The sequence below is a fragment of the Pezoporus occidentalis genome, unplaced genomic scaffold (assembly GCF_034315485.1).
Source record: "Pezoporus occidentalis ecotype Australia unplaced genomic scaffold, CSIRO_AGI_Poc_V1 ctg17, whole genome shotgun sequence".
Lineage (NCBI taxonomy): Eukaryota > Metazoa > Chordata > Aves > Psittaciformes > Psittacidae > Pezoporus > Pezoporus occidentalis.
Genome location: NW_026913531.1, coordinates 3891169 through 3912362, shown reverse-complemented (window position 1 = coordinate 3912362; position 21194 = coordinate 3891169). Strand labels below are relative to the sequence as shown.

Here is a 21194-nt window from a genome sequence, read left to right as displayed (position 1 = left end):
TTATTAAGGCTAGCACACCAACCAGCTAAGATTTAGGTAATGTCATAGTCTCGGTAGCCTATTCATTAGGCTACAGGTAGTAAACACCTACACCACCACCATCATCTGTGGTGTAAGTATGAAAAATTCAACCAATACTCCTTAATTAGTTTAAGTATAAGTAAGAAAGAGCTTTAAGTCAAAAGAGGCCTGGTAATAAGCTGTTTAAAGGCCCAACATACACTTTTGAGTGTCTTGGAAATGACTTCATCCCTTCAATTTTTTAGGAGTAGTTCAGCAATTTGGATTCCAGCAGTTGCAATAGAAGTCTTATTATGTTGTACAGGAAAGGTACAAGTCTGGAAAACTTGTAAACAATTCTAGTATGTTTTGATTAGATTTGGGATGACAAATGTTATATGGTTTGGTTATGAAGCTTCTCTGGTGATAGCGAAGATGGGCCCTATTACAAATCTTAATGGTTGTTGAGCTTCAAAATCTTAAAGTTTTCTAAATTCACTGAAGCATAATTTTGAATTAGGCCATCAGGCTTGTTTTGAATGAGAGAAAAAGTAGACATAAATGAGCCTGAGTGCTTAAGTGAGACAGAGATGATAGGGCTGAAAATGTTTCTGTAATTTTAATGGACATGAGATTTATGTACTAGGCAAACTACATTATAATAGAATTTTCATGAATTTGTCTTCTTAAGAATTTCTCTCTTTTCTCCATTTTTCTGCATGGGTGTGAAAGTCTATTAATAATAAATAGTATTATACTGAATATTTTCTTTCCAATTTTGACCCATTGAGCCAAATGAAACCTTATCATGATAAATCAAGTACAGAAAGAAAGATGATGCCTATACAATACTTTAAGTTGCCAGGTCCCAGAGCCTAATCTCTGCTGAAATCATGTGAAGAGCAGCTAGTCTAGGGAAGGGAAACAAGGCATACTGAGTGGCTAATTCAACTCAGCATGTAAATCTGGGACCTTCAAAATCTGCCATCTCCAGCCCTTTGGAGAATTTTAGTTTATTTCAGAATATGCTGCTTTAGTAATAAGAAGCCTCTGAATGTCTGATGCCAGACCCAGAATATGGACTGAGAAGTTCTCTTTTTCTCACCTTTGCCTTCACTCCAGGAAGAACATCCATTGCATTTTTGCAGCTGCTAGAAGTGTTTTGCCTGTCTGATTGATAGCAATGTTTAATGAATGAGTGGCAGTGCTTTGCTTATCAGGTCACGTAACCATGCTGACCTTTTCAATAAGGCAAGGTCGAAGAGAGCTTTGCTGATGCCTTAAAAAAAAAAAAAAAAGGATTGTTAGAATATAAATGCCAAGTCTAGTTAAAAAAAATCAGCACAGCTGGCTGTAAAACCTAAAACACTGCTGCAATAGTTACAGCTTGGAAAGATCGCAAGGGAAACAAGCTTGATGAATTCAAGTGGATGGGAAATGGAAGCTTCTGGAGGCAGCATAATTGCTTTTCAAGCAGTTCTGCTGAGTCTTCAGGAGGGTAAACCAGACTGTTATATAAGTTCTGTGTCCCCATGACATATTTGACTTGGCTGCTCAATGGGACAACAAAGTGCGATAGTTTTGATTTGCCTGATGGGAAACAGTACTGGTCATTTAGGAAATTAGTAATTTTCTTGGGTGTGAGGCAGCCAGGGGTGGTGTACAAGAGAATGTCCTGGACAGCAGGTCAGGCCTGTCCTGTGGCCTCCTACTGCATGAAGTATGCACACCCCTTCCCACTGAAACGCGTTGTCACGTCTTCTTTCCAGTTGCTCAGCAGAGGAAAAGTTTTCCATGCTGAGCAGCAGAACACATCTATATCAGGGGAAGTTGGTAAATCAGTTTTGAATCCTTTGAGAAATATACATCACAAATGCAATTAAAATACAGCATAATTTGTAACTGGTTTTCTTTATGAACTGCTTTAAAATGATGTAAGATTTGTTGAGTCAGATGCAGGTATGTATCTGGGTCAAACTGGTGTCAGACTGCTGATTTACCTGACAGCTGAGTTAGAGTGTCTTAATTGTGGACCTGAATTTCTGGGTATGAAAAGAGGCATTCGTAGCCTTATCGTTTGTGCTCCAGCTTGTAATGAAAGACAACTGCTTTGTAATATTGTAATAAATGAGAAAAGAATGAGCAAGCATGAGTACATTTGTGTTCCCACTACTGCATGCAGATGATAGCCAGTCTGATCTGTAAATACTCCTGCACTATAAATCTATGAATAGTTTTTACTTATAAGCTGTTCTTAAATAAAAGTATATTGATATATGGATTTTTTCATTCAAATATGACTATGCGTAGAATTATAGTAGCAGAATGTTAAGTGTTAAATTGAAAGCCAGATGATCTTAGCAGGAGAGAGTACAAATGAGGAAGAACTGTGCTGGGGATTTGAAAAAAGTAGACTTACCTTTGACAGGACGAAAAAGAAAATATTGGCAAGAACTCTACCAACTGTGGCTTGATGTTGGTTGAGATATCGTAATAGCCAGAGTTTCCCAATTAGGATGCTAAAGTTGGGCTGTTGAATCTTTATGCAGACATTTAAAAGCCAGTTTAATGCTGACATTCCACCTTAGCCCCCAGAAGGAGGATGAGTTATAAATTCTGAGAGACATTAAATGGGATTTAGTGCCTGATACTTCATGTACCATGTTTTTGGTTTTCCCTTGAAGATTTATTTAAAATGCTGTGTCTGTATCCATTCCTTAATCTTTAGAGAGTGATAATGTGAGAGATTATGATTTATGACTGATGAAGCAAACTGAGAATATATTTGCCTTGAGTTTATATTTTAAATGCCAGTAGTTTGGTTAGTAGATGCTCATGGTATTTGGTATCTTACTCAGTATACCCAGATGCAATGATCTGAAAATGCATCACACCATAAAAACATATGCAGCTTTTCCTTTTTTTGTTGTGTATGTGTGTGTAAAATGTTAATTTTCCAAGGAGAGCTTATAGCTAAGGAAGAACAGCAACTTTGAGAGAAATATTGTTGTGAAGAGACTAATGATCTCTTTGGTGAGATGTTGGGTTTGGGTAAAATGAGCATTAATATTTAAATTTCATCCCACAGAAAATTAAATTATGCAGTTAAGGTCATGACAAGAGCTCATTCTAAAATCACATTATGATTTTAGCAGTTTCCTGTTATCCAGATGAAAGATAAGGAGAGGGAAAAAAATCTATCGTGTTAAAATGAGGAATGAGAACAATCTGTCAAATCTAAACCCAGAGACAACTCTTTTTAAAGCTGGAAGTGGTATATAATTCTGTGATTTCATTCCAATGTCAGTTGCTACTCATTAGAGTGAAGCATGCCATTTACTTTACAAATGCAGTTTCTTTTTCTGCTTAAGTAACATCCATAGATGAGTCGTATTTTCATTGAACACCCAAATCCTTCAAATTTATTGGAATTTTTATGGGATTTCTCTTTTTAAGACTTTGATTTTATATGACTAAGCAGCTATAAAACTAGATTAAAAAAATTTGCATCACAAGTTAGTCGTGACTGATTGGAAACAGTATGTGACGTTGGCTTTGTTCCCTGTTTGACTGTGTCTTACACTTACAGAACTAGGAGGATTTCACAAAGTAACTGGGGTTTGAATTCCTGGAAGAACAAAAAAGGCTTGTGGAGAATATTAAGGGGCAAATACATGAAAGATTTACAGGGACAAAGCCTTTTCTTTCCTGAGCCTCGAGAGAAAAAATATTAAAATGTCAATATCAGATCATAAAGTTCATGATGGGAATATTTAATTTCAGTATAGCCACTTATAGCTGTCTATACTAAGAAACTGTATTCTTAGGGTACATATGGAGAAAAATTTGCAAAATACAGTTTTATAATGAGTATATCTGACTAAATTTTTGTAGTCAATGCGATTAGATGAGCTTGATGCATAGATTAGCTTCCTTCTTGTGGTCAGAGGGTTAGTAGAAGGAAGAAACTGAATCAGTTACTTTTTTTCAAATGGTTTATATCATACTCTGAGCAATGAAACAAAGAGGCTTAAACTGACAGATATGAACAGACATCACTGGAAATAATTTTTAAATCTCCACAGTATAGACATCTTTTTTTTCTTTATTTTACAAAATTAGCATGATGTTTTAAAAAAAAAGCTGCCTTCCTTTTATTTTGTTATCCAGCAGAAAAGTTACTCCATTTTGAGTGTTGTCATTAGCATGAATGGTCTGGTGGGAAAGCAAAGAACTCAGCTATGGAAACTCCCCCATTCTTGTTTTGGTCAGGAAAAGCTAAGGCGTTCCATAAACTCTTATCTTTAGTAACAAAAGCAGGATTTTGGTTTCAGTCGTGAGGAAGCCCATCAAAGCTGGTTTGTTTAAGAAATAAAATGCAGTTTCTTTTCTGTGACAGTCTTTTTAGTCTACTAAGTATGATGGGGAGAATTATTGTTTTTTTTAAATTGTTTTAAATTCCAGCAACATGCATTTATCAAATCTAGTAATGTGCCTGTGAAGATACTTATTTAAAGCAGCATTGTCACCTGTTTTCTTCAAAGGCAATTCTGTACCTGCATTAGAGAATATTAAATGTTGTATTTCCAAGGGCTTATTAAATATTCAGTACTTTTCTTTTTCTATAGTCAAGCATATCAAGGGCAAGCCTTCTAAGTCCTGGAATGAAACACAAATGAACTGACACAACCATAAAAGCTGCTATTGAATACTCACATCATTAAAAAATATACTTTACACAGTGTGGAGAGTTTAAGGAGGAGGTGCTGAGATGCAACCTCAGAACCAATTGTATCCAGACGGGATACAGAGTCTTTCTGGGAAAAAACTTAAATATTGTGAGAGGCTTTATTCAAAAGTTAACTATGAAACAAGAAATAAGGGTGACTGACTACCAATAATTACCTGTGCATTAACTGCTTCATTGACTATAACCTGTTCATCTTTGAATACTAAATATGTAGCTATAACCTCTTTTAAGGGTGCAGGATGGACATACAAAGCATAGCTTGAATATGGAGTAATAGTAGTCTGATTTTATGAATAACACACCTGAGTGTGAGGACCAGTTTCTAGCTCTGCTGCTGTTTTATTTGGGTTTGCATTGGAAAGGAAACTTGGATGCGGATTAGACGTGAGCCACAGCGTACTCTGACCAGGTGCCTTTTCCTACTGTGAAACACAGACATGACCTACAAGACTGTTGTCAGGTCATTTGCAGCCACGATTCTTAAGTGACCTTAATTTCTTCAAGGCACTTCAGGAGGTATGTGCAAGTTAAAGCAGGACACTGGATGCACAGAAATTGTTATAATCCACAGACTGCTCAATTTGCAATCCAAGAATTGGTTCTCAGTTTTGAAATTACCTTCAACTCTGAGCAGCTCTGTTCCCAGTGGGACACTGAGTTCAAATAGTAATCATAAAGTTTTTTACTTCCAACAAATTATATGGAGACATTTGATGCTCACTTTAGATTTATGTGCTTCATTAAAAATCAAGTTGTAGATGATTAATCCACTGGTTGTGAACATTAGTAAGACTCAGCAACAGAGCTCGGCTGATGATCCCATCAACTAGAGAAGCTGGCAGCTGGAATCTGTACCAGTGTTTTCTGAAATGTGATGCCGGTACACATGGACAAAACTGGGTGTATGCTGCTGTCAAAATGTGAAAAAAGAGAATCAGTAACCTACTGAGAGTTTTAACTACTTAAAGAGAAATGTTCTGCATGCTGTGTATTACATACTGAACAGTTCTGAAACTTTTAACTGCTCACTTCTGGCAAAACCAGGCACAACTTTTTATTAATGTCATTTGTATTAATTTCAATTTTGAAAAAGGCTGATTTGGTGGCCCTGGAGTGTCTGTACAACCATTTTCTCATTTAGAAAAGTGTTGTCCCTCAGGGGGGAAAAAAAGAAGAACCTAAATGAAGATAATTTTTCTCATCCATTGAAACAAACATGAAACAAGTATTTAAAAAAAAAAAACAAACTTTTAAGAAATGAGAGAAGGACTGTGATTATTTGGATCTTATTTGGAAATTTTTCTTCAACTTTTTTTTTTCCAGATAGTTTCAAGACATGTGCTTGGGCCACAATCTTTAGTTTAAAAAAGGGTGTCAATGAAACTGTTTGGCTGTATACCAAGGCTGAGTTTGTGTTGCAGGAAGTTAAAACCTAAGTTTCCAGAACTTCTCACAGTGAAATGCTGCTTCAAACAGCAAATGGTCTCCTTGCTGTGACTTTTCCAAAATGATGGTCAGGCTAAGTCCTTTTAGATTAGGGTGTTTCATAAAACCAAACCAAAATCCCCAGAAAGTTGTGTGTGGTACCCCACATATTGTGGACATTAACAAGACTGAGGAACAGAAGTTGGTTGGTCACATCCAACTGACAATCTTTGAGTTTGAATCTGAATTGACTTCATCTAAAATGTGGTGCTTGCCCACATGAACAAAAATGGATGTGTTTTTAAAGGCTCATTACCCTCAGAGAAGGTGGAATTAGGATGAAGCAGAAGGAAAGCATAAAGTGGGGCTAGCACATGACTTCATTTAATTTCTGTCATTACAAGTCTTAACAAAAAATATGGTAGAGTCTTTTCAACACATTGCCTGGTATTATGTAATATAATACTAAGGAAGTATCTGTTAACGTAAGTCTCTAAGCAATTTTCTTTGATAAAATATTCCTTCTTGCATTGACCACTGCATTTTCTTCCTGCATGTTCTCTGAACCCTCTGACTACTGTGATAACATTGTAGGTCTTGTGTATGAGGTTTCATCGTGTTAGGTCCTGTGCGAATTCTGTCCAGAATGTTCTGATCCAAGGAGTTTACAGCTTAAAGCAAAATGCAGCAAAAGATAATTTTTTTCTGTGTGCATCTCTTTGCTGAAAGCCAGTGAAGCATGTGCTATTCTGTGCATGGTCAAATGTATTCATCTCATTGTTTTACATTGCTATGAATGGAAATTGCAGAACTATCAAGAAATCTATCACCAGATTAACAGTTTTTTCTTGCCTTTGTTCTAACCTCTGAAAGATGATTGCCGTTAGGATAACAAAGTGGGATACTCAGCAGATTTTGGAAATGATTGAATGTCTTTTTTCTTTAGGGATAATAAAGCGCTGTTGAATGTAGGTAAAAATTTTGATCTGCTTTGCCAAGTGCGCTGTGGCCTTTCACAGCATCAATGTTGAGCAAAACAGTGATAAACAGCTTGTCAGGCAGTTCTATCTGTACTTAATCCCTTGGTCTTTGGCATTTTTTTTAGAAAGGATCTGAACCAGAATGGACTCTCTTTCTGAAATACAGCCCGGAAGCAGGTGCTAATTATTTACATACTATTAGATTCAGTGCATAGTTGAATGCACAGTTAGCCCTTGATATATCTGAGTTGTTGGTAAATTTTAGTTTGGCAAGGTTTACTGTAATTCTCTGTGCTTTTCAGGCTAAAAATATTCACAGTTTGAAATCGCCGAAGTGTTACTGTTAAAGAGGTTGCCCAATATTTTATCTTTTAAAAGTTCCCACCCAGGTTGCAAACTATTTAGCTTTAGTGATTTTTAACCTCCCCAGACTTATTTGTTTTTTCCCTCCTTCACTGCACAGAAAGATGCTGGAGGATGCTCAAGGAGTCTCCCAAGGGTCATTCTTAGCCCACCAGTTGCTTAGAGTCTGGTAAATTCTCTCTGTGTTGTGGAGAGGTTTTGCAGAGATCTGCTGAGATTAATTCACTTGGGTTGTATAAATCTGGTTGTATTTGCTGACTCTAGTTGTTTCACACAAGATTGAGGGTTTTTCATGAGTGTTGGTGTCAGGTGCCAGGAGCAAATGAGCTGTGAATGTGCATCAGTTTTGTAGTTAGTGCAAAGGCAGAAAAGCCTGTTTGGTAAAAATCAGCCAGACAATGTCAGATTGTTTGCTAGGCTTGTCAGGAGAAGTTCAGACTGGATGATAAGTGTTCAGTTCAGTCCCTGAGTCAGTCCTTTCTGAAAGATAACAGATTTAGAGCATTTGTAATGGAGGGGCCTGGTGTAATACTTTGTTTCATTGATTGTGGAAAGGAAGCCATAAACAAACTGCAAATCTCTGATATAGGTAGATATATGGGGGGGTTGATAGATATATCTTATGAGTCCAAATGTAATAAATTTGCCAGGCCTGCATTGCAAATTTAAATTTGTTTCTTGGAATAAAAGCAATTCTCTCTGCTGTTGTAGAGACAACATTTTGTTGTTGAACTAATAGTCTGTGTTAGAAAAATGCAACCATTCAGTATTGCACCAGTCCAAATGAACTCCTGTGGTAGATAACACTAAATCTGAGAGCTGAATTCAGTGACTGATACCCAATGTACACCAAATAGGTTTTGCCTCAGTGTTGCAGACTGGATTAGAGTAACATTAATAAAGGCATTCTTGCTCATGGGTGCTGTTCTGTCTGCCTTGTAACTAAAATATTTTATTGAGATCTAAGATTTTGGTGTGGTAACATGGCAGCAGGAGTTTTCTCTTGCCAGTAACACCAGAACCCATACTATAAGCTTCTCTTTCCAGTAGAGTGGTAGTAGGGAATATACTTTTTTCTACTAGCTTGGCTTCTTTAAGGTACTTAGTTTAAAGCTGGGAATTAATGGATTAAGAGAGTGATACCCTGAGTGATATTTAAGTATTATTAAGGGAAGCATAAACCACATTAAGTTTATTGACTGTAATAAACAATATTAAGAAGGATGAAGAGCCTGCCTCAACCTCTGCTATTCCTAGCTTATGTTTTTGTTTTACTAGCAAGTAAAAATTTAAAACTGCAAAAATCCAAAGCCAAAACAGTTAGTAATTTGCTGCTGTTTTGAAAGAAATGTGGGTTTTTCTTTATGCAGCGGTAAAATTTCATTATATGAAATTCAACATATGAGGAAGTACATAGACAATAGATATTTTTAAAAACCTATTTAGTCATCTTTTTTTTTTTTCTCTTTGGACCCCTAACACCTCCTAAAATTTGCAAGTCTTCAGAGTTTTTTCCATGACAATACTGGCTATAAGATGTCTATTAAGATGAAAATCCAGAATGATAAACACATTGATAACATGTTATAAATCCTTGCTCAGGGAGGGATTTAAACACATCATCTATTCATGTACCACACCATTGCTATGGTAGTGCTAATACAGTGATAATGTATTGTCACTTAAAAGAAGTTGACTATTGTAGCAAAGGAACAACTGCCCTCAAAGCACTTTTTAATTTGATAAGTTTTACTGGGTGTATGAATGTTTATTACCCCCAGCTGTTTGTCTCAGTGTTAATTTTTATGAGATCCTGTCCTGGACATTCTCTTTTCTTCAATGCATGACTGTAATGACTGAGTTGAAGATCAGACTGTAAATGATTTTAAGTCCTTAACAATCCTGTGTGAGGACTGTCTCCAGGTTATTTAACTGTGTTTTATCTATTCATGGGCCCCTATAGAACTGAATTTGTATTTCCCAGTTTGTTCAGATTGTCCTGGCTTTGTAACTTTGATAGCAGGATTGTGGATCCTAACATCCTGGCAAAGCTCTGGCACTGCAATAAGAGAGGTTCTTCTAGGTTTACTCATAGTCCTGCCTAAGAGTACAAGCAGTGGATGACTGTGAACATAACAGGCTGTGCAACCAACTCGGCCTGTAACACAGAAGTCATTTTCTGTCAGTAAACTTCCTGCACTTGTGATTCATTGAAAATCCAAAGGAAGCATGGTGTTTGGATCAGTCCCTAGGACCCTCTGAGATACCCTTCAGGCCAGGTGTGAATTTCTGAACCATAATCTCAAGGCCATTAGGTACAACCCCATTTTCCACTATGTAAGCGCTGGACAGCCTTAAATCTTGCTGTGGTTGGTGTCTATGGGGGCTAGTTTTAAGGCACCTTGACAACTGAATGTAATTAGTACAGATTAAAGAATTTGTTTCCACTTTATGAATCACCAAGACTTTTCGTTCTCCAAGATTAGATGTGAGAACTGTCTGCTGCACTCCACTGGCCTAGATGCAAAGTTTTATTCATATGAATTGAATCACTTGGGGATGAATAAGTAAAAGATGCACTGATTTATAATAATCACTGACACTGTTAGTATTAATGAGAAGAGCTGTGTGGTTCTCATGTCTCTTCCCTCTTTTCGTTTCAGTTCATTGCCTTTGCCTCTTTATTCTTCATCTTAGTTTCAATCACAACCTTTTGCCTGGAAACACATGAGGCTTTCAATACTATTATAAACAAAACTGAGCTGGTCACCAATGGGACAGAAACTGTGCTACAGTATGAAATCGAGACAGATCCTGCCCTGACGTATGTGGAAGGAGTCTGTGTGGTATGGTTTACATTTGAATTTTTAGTACGTGTTATTTTTTCCCCAAACAAACTTGAATTCATCAAAAACCTCCTGAATATCATTGACTTTGTGGCCATCCTGCCCTTCTATCTAGAAGTAGGTCTGAGCGGGCTCTCCTCCAAAGCTGCTAAGGACGTGCTTGGTTTCCTCAGGGTGGTAAGGTTCGTGAGGATCCTTCGAATCTTCAAGCTCACCCGGCACTTTGTGGGCCTCAGGGTGCTGGGGCACACACTGCGAGCCAGCACCAATGAATTTCTGCTGCTGATAATATTCCTGGCTCTTGGTGTTTTGATATTTGCCACCATGATCTACTACGCAGAGCGGGTGGGAGCCCAGCCTAATGACCCATCAGCGAGTGAGCACACACAGTTCAAGAATATCCCTATCGGCTTCTGGTGGGCTGTGGTCACCATGACCACACTGGGATATGGGGATATGTATCCACGGACTTGGTCAGGCATGCTGGTGGGAGCCCTGTGTGCTCTGGCGGGGGTGCTCACCATAGCCATGCCGGTGCCTGTGATAGTTAACAATTTTGGGATGTACTACTCCCTGGCCATGGCAAAGCAGAAACTGCCAAGGAAGCGGAAGAAGCACATCCCTCCTGCTCCTCAAGCCAGCTCGCCCACCTTCTGCAAGACAGACTTGAACATGGCCTGCAATAGCACACAGGGTGACATCTGCCTGGGCAAGGACAACCAGCTGATGGAGCACAACAGATCATCAGGTAGGACCCCACTGGAAATGCATGTCCTCTGAAAACACTTTATAGACCAGTACGTTTGGTAGGGGTCAGAAAGCAGCTAGTCTTTCTGCCAGGAGAAGACGTAGCTCCCACCCTTCTCCCCTCCAGTGTTTGCGTGTGTCAGTCTCATAGAGGATAAAATAGGTATAGTGATGTTCCCAAACCTCTATGTAGCTGGTCTATACAGTTTTGCTTGCTCTGTTGAGAATGCTTTCCTGCTGATGATATCAACCTTTTTTTTTGCCCGTTGTTTGTTGCGTTGTATGGATGTTTCTTGTTTTTTCTGCATGACTGTGACTATCTGAGCAGCCACCGTGTCCCACCCTGTTGGACTCCATGGTGTTTTGCCTCAGTGTCTGTCTCTTGTGTCAGCTTTGCCCGTGCCACATCGTGGCCTGTTAAGCAAGATCCTACAAAGAAGCAGTCATTTAAAAGGAGCAGGTGCTTTACATCAAAAGCCCAGCACTCAAAGGAAATAAGAAGAAATTATATTTCTAGCTTTCTTTCCATTTGGCATTCCGCTTCCCTGGCTAGATAAATCTCCTTCATCTGTATTAGATGAGACATTGCATGATATTTACTATTAATTGAATGATAATAGTACAGCTGATGTAAAGTTTGTCAAGAAAAATGAAAATGACATCCCCTAGCAACATCATCATCATTATTAGTGTTGATGTTTATGATTTATAGTATCTTATTTGTTAGAGTTCCAAATGATCGATAAGGAGTATTTTGTGCTAATCACATAATTATAAAAATGCATATCAAATGATAGCTTCTTCCCCTATATTCTATATCTCTTCAAATTAGAGTCAATTTTATCTCTCAGTGTATTTGAAACAAATTTTTTAGCGGCAAGGATTTTTTGTTTGGTTTTGAATGTATTTATTCTTAAACCAAGAACAGTCTGATTACAAAGCTCACATACCAGTCAGTAGACTAATGTTGGAAAGCTACTAAAGAATAATAGAGAAAACCCCTGTCTGGTGTCATTCAGTAATTGAAATTTAATTTTTAAAAAGTATAGAGTCTGGAAAATCAGTCTTTGAACAATATCTATCTTTGGTCTGTTGCTCTGTTACTGAATAGCATTTATGTTCAAAGAAGCTGGGTTTCAGTCTCCAAGTGAGTGTATGCAGACAAAGTTAACACAGCTTTTTGAGCATCCTAAATATATTTAAGAGGATGGAAACTCCTGAAAGGACTCACACTGTGGGTGGAATATAGTTAGTTTTACAGTGCTTTGAGTGATACACACTTTCAGATATCTTCAAAGTGTTAATAATAACAGCTTTTTCATGCCTTCAGGTCTCACTAAAGGTATTCTGGCATGGAGAAGGCTCAATGTGATTAGAGCAAAGAGACACTTTTGTGTGTCTGCAGCTTTATTTACAAGGTGTTATAATCCTTGAAGTTAGTGAGGAAGCAGATATGCAAAAAGGAGCCATTTTAAAGTGCTGACTTTCTCTTCCGTAGTGCCACCATTCACATCATGCACTGTAGCTTTATTTCTGGTAAAGCTATTAGCATCACTAGGAATTCTGTGCAAAACTTCAAGGCTTTTGAAGTTTGCATTACCAGTTCAGAAAAACACTTGCTCAGGTTTAAATGCAAAGCTAAAGCTAAAGTCAGTAACTTGCCATTATCTGTTATGTGCTGTTCTGAGCAGAGAATTTTTCATTGAAGTGAGGCCTGAATCTGAAATAGTAGATCATTTTTAAAGACAGTCCTTTGGGAGTGCCAAATCAGGAGAGGTAAGAGTTTACTGTTTGACAAGATAAACTAGAGACCAAAGACAGCATTTAATGTTGGGTGCTTATGGTGACAAGCAGTGCAAGTCTGAGAAGTATAGAAATGAAAACTAACTGTGTTATTCGACAGGTTTTAGTGCTAAATGTTGAAAATTTAACCCTCCTGGGGAGCGGTTGTCTTTTAAACTACAATAAGCAACATCTAAGGAGAAATTACTAACATGACCTCTTGTTTAGCAAAAAATGATAGCCAGTATAGTAAATACTTGTTTGAAATAGCCAAGTCTGACTGTACCCTGAAAAGTTGCAGTACATAATAGGCAACCAACTGAGCCTTGATCTGATTATTTCTTATTTCATGTTAGTTTAATATAACTTTATATGAGCTTTAAAAGAACAGGGAAGTCAAAAGATCATTGCTCTTGAATAGAAAATATACTCTTTGCCATTTTGTACTGATTAATGGTGAATTGCAATCTTGTTTTCTTCTAATGATTTACCTTATAACTATTTTTTGAGTGATGGGAATATCCAGCATTCAGCATAAGCTCTTTGTGATGTCTCATTTCCTCATTCATTATTGTCTGTAAATGGGCATGGTGCTTTAACCAGTGTTATCAGGTGAAGACAGTGCAGGAAGTGAGCAACCACTCTCACCTGGTGAAAGGCTCCCTCCCATCAGACGCTCTAGTACAAGAGACAAAAACAGAAGAGGGGGAACATGTTTCCTACTGACAACAGGTGATTACACGTGTGCTACTGATGGAGGGATCAGGAAAGGTATGAACTTCTTTCATTAGATCATAAAAGGTTACTCAGCAATGTGCTTGTGAAAAGCAATCAGAGTAAAATGATGTGCACAATGCTCTAAAAGGAAAGATTGTGCTCACAATGTATCTTTTTTCTTTATTCCTAGTCATTTTTTCCTGCTTTCCTTTTAGAAACACTCATCTCCTTTAGTCTTCATAAAATGTGCTTGATGTTGGACCCTCATCTCACTTGTCTTCATTTGTCTGTTATCTTTAATGGAAAAGCCTGCAATTCAGACCTTGTTCATTCAGCCACTCATCACTCAATACCATGTGTCATGATAAAAGAAAAATTAATTATTTATTAATTTTGGTCTGCACTTAATAACTCATTAAAAATACAGCTGAATAAATTACACTTGAAAGGTTGAAATGTCAGAAGTAGGCAATGTTTTTGTTCTGAACACAACCAAGCATATAATAAGATGCTGTTTAGATTTGTTCAAAGACAAGTTTTGAGTTTATAGTGCCACAAAATGTTTCATCTTTGTAATACGCCACTGATGCTAAGAGGTAACTGTCGACCCCTGCCAGAATTCAACTACAGTAAACAATGCTTGATCTTGCAAGGTTTTAAAAATGCCTTTCTGGTTATTCAGCCTCTTCAATTCTCATTACTCACTGTTCAGTAGGATTGGGTTCCCCAGGCAGAGTTTGCAAAACCTTCTGTCCTTATATGCATCACCCATGTGACTGATGGTGTGGCTACAAACCTAATAACCTCAGAGCGTAACCCCAAAATCAGCAGTGCCGGTAAAAGCGTTGCAGTTTCCTTAGGTAAAAATTGCTTTGGTCTCTTGGCAAATTATATCATTCTGACAAGTTTCACATTCCTGAGTGCTTATGTGCAGTCATCCACCTCAGGGTTCATCTAGAGTAGCCATGTGGCCCTGGACAAATATTTACCGCTGAGATTTTTCTGCTGTCTCCCCATCCTGTTCCCTCCTCTTTTTTTAACCATGCTTTATGTTCAGCAAACATAGCTGTCCTACCCAGCCATAGACCCTAGTGGACTTCTCTTGTATTATTCTGCAAATGCTCTTTTCATATTTCAAAAGCATGAGCTCAGTAGGTTAAACCTGTGAATCAGTATGCAGCCAGAGTTTAATGTGTATGGTATTTCTAAAGAGTATGATTGCCTCTATGCTCCTGTGGTTTACATATTCCCATATTTAATGCTTAGATTAAATGGGACTTTGTGGTAAACATGTTTTTGCACAGGTTTAGGATGCTTTACACTGTGTGTAGGTCTTACATTGTAGTCTAAACAACTAGGATTATTTAAAATAGCTCTAATAGTAAGAGTCCAGTCTTTGAGGAGGTCAGGAACTCCTGAAGTGTGCAGATTGCCATGGCATCTTGCAAGATAAGGTTCTTGATTTCTTTTAGGAATATTAGTATAAATGTTTTGAGTGCTGTTCACTTGACAGTAGATCATAAACAGATCTACTGTTTCTGATCAGAAATAACAGATCAGAAATAGTAAGTTACAACAACAGATCAGAAATAATAAGTTACCAACCAGCTGCTAAAGAAATGGAACATAATATATAACAATAAAACCACGTAACATGTAACAATCATATAAATAATAATCATTTATTATATAACAATAAAACATATTTTATACTGGGATCACCTGAACATTTTAATTTCAAATTTTAGATTCAAGAGAAAATTGTTTCATAGCTTTTACTGGAAAAATAGGGCTTGAGTTCAGAACTGACAGTTTCTCAATGAGAAATATGCTTTTTGACTGTCTCTGGTGGCTCCGATGATAACCTTAGTCTAGGCTGAAATATTTTAGCCACTGGCTTTCAAGTTTATTTTATAGAGAGTAAAAAGGCTAGCTCGTGAGAAGAAACCATCTTCAAGCAACATCCTAATGATTTTGAATACTTGAATTTAATTCACACATCAAGTCTACCCTTCATTTGATTCCTTTTTTGCTTCTTGGTTGTGTTCAGTTATCATTTATTTTAAGCTTTTTTGCATTTTCACCTTATATCCATCTCTAAGATGACACTGGTTTGGAGCTGATTCAAAGCCCACCAAAATACCTGGAAAGTACCATTTGGAATCATGCCTCTATTCATCTTGTGTATCTGGGTTTTATTTTTTAGGAGTTCCTGGTCATCTTTACCACCTTCCTGTATCAGTTCTTTGCTTTTATTGTTAGAAAAGTTGCAGGAAAAATATTTTTAAAACATACTTTCCTACTTTCTGTGTAATGAAAGTCTACCTGACTATTTTGTTGTATACACTAGCATTGTGCTTCCCCTCGATTCTCCTTTCAAACATAATTCTAATCTGTGTAAATGCTGATAGAAACTCAGAAGCTGGAGGCTGTTTTTGGAATGTATCAGAAGGCTGTGAAGCATCACAGTCTAGCCTGCCCTTGCAATTTGGAGAGAGCACTGCAGAACATTTTACCAGACATGCGGTTATACATTTGCTTAAAGTATAGTTTTACAGTATGCAATTCTCACTGTATAAGAGATATGTTAATTGCCATTAGGGGAGAACATAAAATATGATTTTTGTTTTGGAGCTGCTAACAATTCTCTGCCTGGTAATGTCCAGTATGATGCTTAGCTGTATCATCACTGGCATTTTAGATGTGGGAAAAGTCTTAGTATTTCACTGAAAGCATTTTATTCCTGAATGTCTTAAACTGACAAATACTTAGATGTGTACTTCTCTTCAAGCAAATAGGTAGTGCCATTGAAATCAATGGGACTTATGCTTGCAGTGAAGCAGTATCCATGTACTTGAGTAGTGAGGTCCTGTCCAGCTCCATCTTCGTTGTATTTCCTTGCTGGTATCGTCCTCCAGGACTGAGCCTTTCCTTCATAAGTGGATTTATTCAGGTGCTGTTGAAGATCCTTCAGTATGAAGATAGTGATGCAGTGAATAGCAGTGCTTTTCTGTCATTTTACAGAATAGCCTTTATGAGGTAAAAACAACCTATATGCAGCAAAAAGTAGATAGCTAGAACTCACGGTGTATTTGAACAGAAATCTCTGCAAGTGCAATGTTCTCTCCAAATTGTGAAGCATTATGTGGTTGCCTCATTTGATGCGTAATTATTTACTACTTACCTATGTGGACTAATATATTTATTTCATTTGAGTCAGTTGGAGAAGGAGCACAAATGTGGTGGTTTAAATTTGCCTATCAGGAGTCATTTACAAATATGTCAGACTCTGCTATCTTATTATACTTTAATATGCTATCTTATTATACATTAGTATTAGACACAAAGTCTTAGGGTTAATATTTTGGAGGATGGAGTTGCTTTTGCATATTATCATTCAATCCTCTGCAGAAGTGATTTACACTTACTGTATACAATTTGTCTGGGGTTTGTTTTCTTTATTTTTAAAGAAAAAATATACTTTATAAGGAATTGAGTTCATCAAAGATTATATAATTCTAACCATTTTTGTAGTCTGTCTTAATGGGGCTTTGATTATGCTTAGCCAGATAGATAACTCATCCAATAATGCTGCTGGGATCCTTTACCCTGCATTCTATGCAACCCTGCTGAAGCCAACAGAGCAGCACTGAGTGCAAGATGGGGTGTGGGAGAGCAGGTCAGACCTCTTGTGTAGCAGCCTGTTTAATTTTCTAGGAAAGAATAGCTGCATCAATTTGTAAACAATTTCATTTATTATTATCTTTTGGTAGTAATGCATCTCAGCATTGAGTTCTTTTGCAGGCAGATTCCCTGAGTCACAGATAGCTCCTTGGACTACATTACATTGTATTGTTTGTCTTTGTCTATTTTTTTTGGCTGAATTCGACTGATGTCTGTGCATTTTCTCATACAAGGCTATGAAAAATCTCGAAGCTTAAACAGCATAGCTGGCTTGACAGGCAATGCTCTGCGACTGTCTCCAGTAACATCACCCTACAGCTCACCTTGTCCTCTAAGGCGCTCTCGGTCTCCCATCCCTTCCATCTTGTAAAGCAGATGGCATCAATCGGCTACATAGTATTAATTCAGATATTGTTTACCACATAGTGGAAATAAATGTAGCGTTAACCATAGGCTCCACAAATATGGTATAGCTTCTGTATGATAATAACTGTCAGTAGTAAGAAATGCCACTTGGGTAGCTGAAGATTTTTATCTTGGCTTTTAAAGATTACCCAAGGTAGTGATTCTTCTTTTATCTACTACATGGTCCTGCTTTACTGTGGCAATAAAAGGACAGTTAGTGGATGCTGTTGGCCAGTATATTCAATAAATAAGCATATTTTCAGGGATAATTACTTAAAATAATGTGCTTCCAACTAATTATCAGTCACTGCATCGAACTTCCATTTCTTGTGACTCTAATCCATTCTGAAGATGTGTGCTGTGAAGGGTCTGCTCATTTGCATGGACCATCCTGTCTCCATCACCTGACAAGCAGTGTTGCTGACTGTGGAGACCACAGAGGGCTCTGGATGTGTGTTCTCACATTGTACCATCCTGCTGAAATGAAAGCACTGATAAACTGGTCTGCATGTGGGATTGTTTTTCTTTGTTTAACCTTTTCCTTTATTTTTTAACAATCTACCTGTTTATAAATGGCTTTATTTTGTGATTAACTTACTTCGGTACTGGATTGCTGTATCAGAGTTCTGAATGTCTCCGGTTGTTTGCACACAGATAACTGCAAAGAGGTTGTCATTACTGGTTACACGCAAGCAGAAGCCAGATCTCTTTCTTAATGGCTTGGGGAAGGCACAAAACATGCAAGAAAGGTAAACGCCATCCAGACTTGCAATTTTAAGCTAGCAAGTGCTGCTTGGTACTGTAGTAATTTCTCTGCTCCAGGGTTCTTCAACCTTTTCAGAGGCTGAGTGCCAAGTAAAATTGAGAAGACTATTGGGGGTTCTATTGTACTACTGTAAGAGGGGAGTAGTTCTCAAGTCAGATTTTTGACCAGACTTATACCTCTGGCTCATAAGCTTCAAAAATTTCTTCAGTCAGTCTTTTTTGAGGTGCTTTGTCCTATATGTTGTTTGTCTGTCTGTTTTACAACCTGTCTACTGTATTTTCCATCTGTCTCCATAAAGCACAGAGATACTGTTAAAATGCCCCCATCTTTTAAGGTTAACTAAGGACATTTTTCTCCTTTTCTCTTTTTGTTTTTTTTTTAATTTTTTTTTTTCCCCATGGACTATACTTATGTGTATAGACACAAATAAATATATATATTTTTCAAGTGCAAGTTAGTATTGTCTAGACTAACTCACGTGAGCACTCTGAAGATTTTTCCAGTGGGATTTAGTAGCGGCTTTACAGTACTGACCGTTTGCCTATTACATCAATCTTCCTTCTAGCAACCAGCATTCGTTACAGTTTTGAAACTGTATCTCCTATAGTGGCTTTTTCATTCAATATTAACCTCTGTTTATGCAACAGGACCAATGCAATGGCAGATTTGATGTTCTGGGCTGATGAGGAAAAAATACCCTAAACTATAGAGTTTTAGAACTATATGGGAAAGACCATAACAACCACAATCTTGAGAGATCCTTGAGATTGTTGAGTAGTACCTGATTGTCATGTTTTATTCTTTGCCAGAGAAAGAAATATAACTTATTGTTGAGCATATAACATGTTCTGTATATAGCCTAGCCCAATAGCATGACCTGCATGTCAGAATTATTGTACAATAATGTATTTATCAAAATATACATTTCTGATATTTAGAGATGTACATTGATATAGTTTTGGTAAAATACTGTCAATAGAGAGATAATTGCAAACAGCTTTTAGCAAAAGAATTAATATAATATCTGGTGCTGCTGTTATATTAACTACAGTGTTGTACAGAATTTATCATGGATTTTTGACTGCTGAAAAAGGGACAATGGAATTTAGCCATACCAAGGACTGTACTGGAAAGAGACTGCTGCTGCTGAATGGGCCCTGATAAACAGCTCGCGCCTTGAGGAGATCACTGAGACTTACATGAGAAGTAGAGCTTGTTGAAGAAGATTAAAGACTGCTTGTAATTACTGCTGCCAGAGGAAGGGGTGACTAGTCACTGTTGATGAGTCAGCTGTAAATAAAACGTGTGTGCATGGAATATCAGTTTTTATCTATATCAAGGAAAGCTGAATTCAAGTCATCATTGCTAAGGCTCCATGCAAAGACCCACACCCCTGTTCCCACTTCCTGGTTCCTGCAGTAAGCTGTGCTGTGGATCATACAAAGACACACACTTAATAATGATAGTGATGTAAAGTACATCTGTCTTGACTTCTGTCATAATAATGGTATATTTTGCAGTGGTCACAAATATGAGCAGAATAGGTTTGCATAAGTCCTCAGTTTGCCATGACCTATATTTATATGACTTCTAGTGTACATGCCAAGTCTTAAGTTTACTTTTCACTTTGATAGCAAAATGTGACTGCAGACAAACATCACTGACTTTGTTCACAGCACACAGTCTTTCATTGTTACCTCAAACTATAAGTATTATGAGAAATAAAAGTCTGGCAGCAAGTCTATTTTGGGTTTTTTTATTTTTTTCCTTTCAACTTCAGTGTTGCAAACCCAGCATCAATAAGTATAAAAGGTGTATTAAAATGATATCTTACAAATGTATATTTTACATACAAGAGATATTCTTTGATCAGTTATTTTCTGTGATTTTTGTGATAAATGGATCTAGTCTATTCTATGTTTATGATGAGGCATTGTAGTGCTACGATGTGGTAATTATGTTCTCTCCACCCTATTCAGTGCGAAATTCTCCAGAATCTGTTTTTGTCACCCTGGTGTCCCGATTGTAGGGACCTGTCCCAGTTGTGAAACTCTGTATTGTGGAACTTCTGTGAACATGTCAAGGTGCATGCACAATCCTGGTGGAAACCAGTGGAAATGTAATACCTGAATTGGAGAATAAAAGGCAAAAGACCTGGGGAGGAACTTGGAACATATCTCCTGAAGTGGCTCATGCTCTTTCTTTAGCTGTATCGGTCCCCTGCATGCCACTGGCCATCCCAATTCTCAAACCAGTTACCTGGGGCGCATAAGGAGCTAATAAAAAAACTAGCATGAGCTGGCTATTAAAACAATTTAAAATCATCCTTCCTGTTAATGACCCCACACCTTGTGTGGAAGTTGTAATTTGGCTAGCTGTTATCATACTCATTAAAGTTTTACTGCATCCTGGTGTGAAGTCAACCTAAAAAGGAGGTGAGAAATGGCTGCCTACAACTTCTAATCCAATACTGTATTTGGGGCAATTAGTGAAAAACCTTAATAACTGACCAGAGTATCTGAGAGGGGTAAGGAAGGAAGTACAGCTGTACACATGATCTGAGAGGCTGTTACCACAGTGTTTTGGAAGAGGTGTTGGAATGTAAGAAAGATTCCAGAAAACTGGGTCAAGAGGTGTTCAAGTTTTGAAAATGTATTATAGTAACATGCCACAAAAGCTCAATGTGCTGATTTTGCCCAAAGGTTAGAAGTTGTCTATACTGTGACCTG

The 21194-nt window shown here is 37.5% G+C and overlaps 1 protein-coding gene across 9 annotated transcripts in view; it reads left to right on the top strand.

The window, feature by feature from the left end:
* KCNC2 (potassium voltage-gated channel subfamily C member 2) overlaps window positions 1–20641 on the top strand; it is a 104615-nt gene extending 83974 nt beyond the window's left edge. For 2 of the 9 annotated variants that reach the window (XM_062613755.1, XM_062613754.1), the window contains exons 3-6: window positions 10182–11112; window positions 13497–13664; window positions 17528–18448; window positions 19517–19570. In XM_062613755.1, the coding sequence (XP_062469739.1) occupies window positions 10182–11112; window positions 13497–13664; window positions 17528–17664 (1236 nt within the window). In that variant the 3' untranslated portion in view covers window positions 17665–18448; window positions 19517–19570. Of the gene's footprint in view, window positions 1–10181; window positions 11113–11439; window positions 11995–13496; window positions 13665–17527; window positions 18449–19516 lie in introns of those variants that run through there. The other 7 variants (XM_062613763.1, XM_062613759.1, XM_062613756.1 and 4 more) reach the window with 7 other exon arrangements.
* Window positions 20642–21194: the final 553 nt, after the last annotated feature.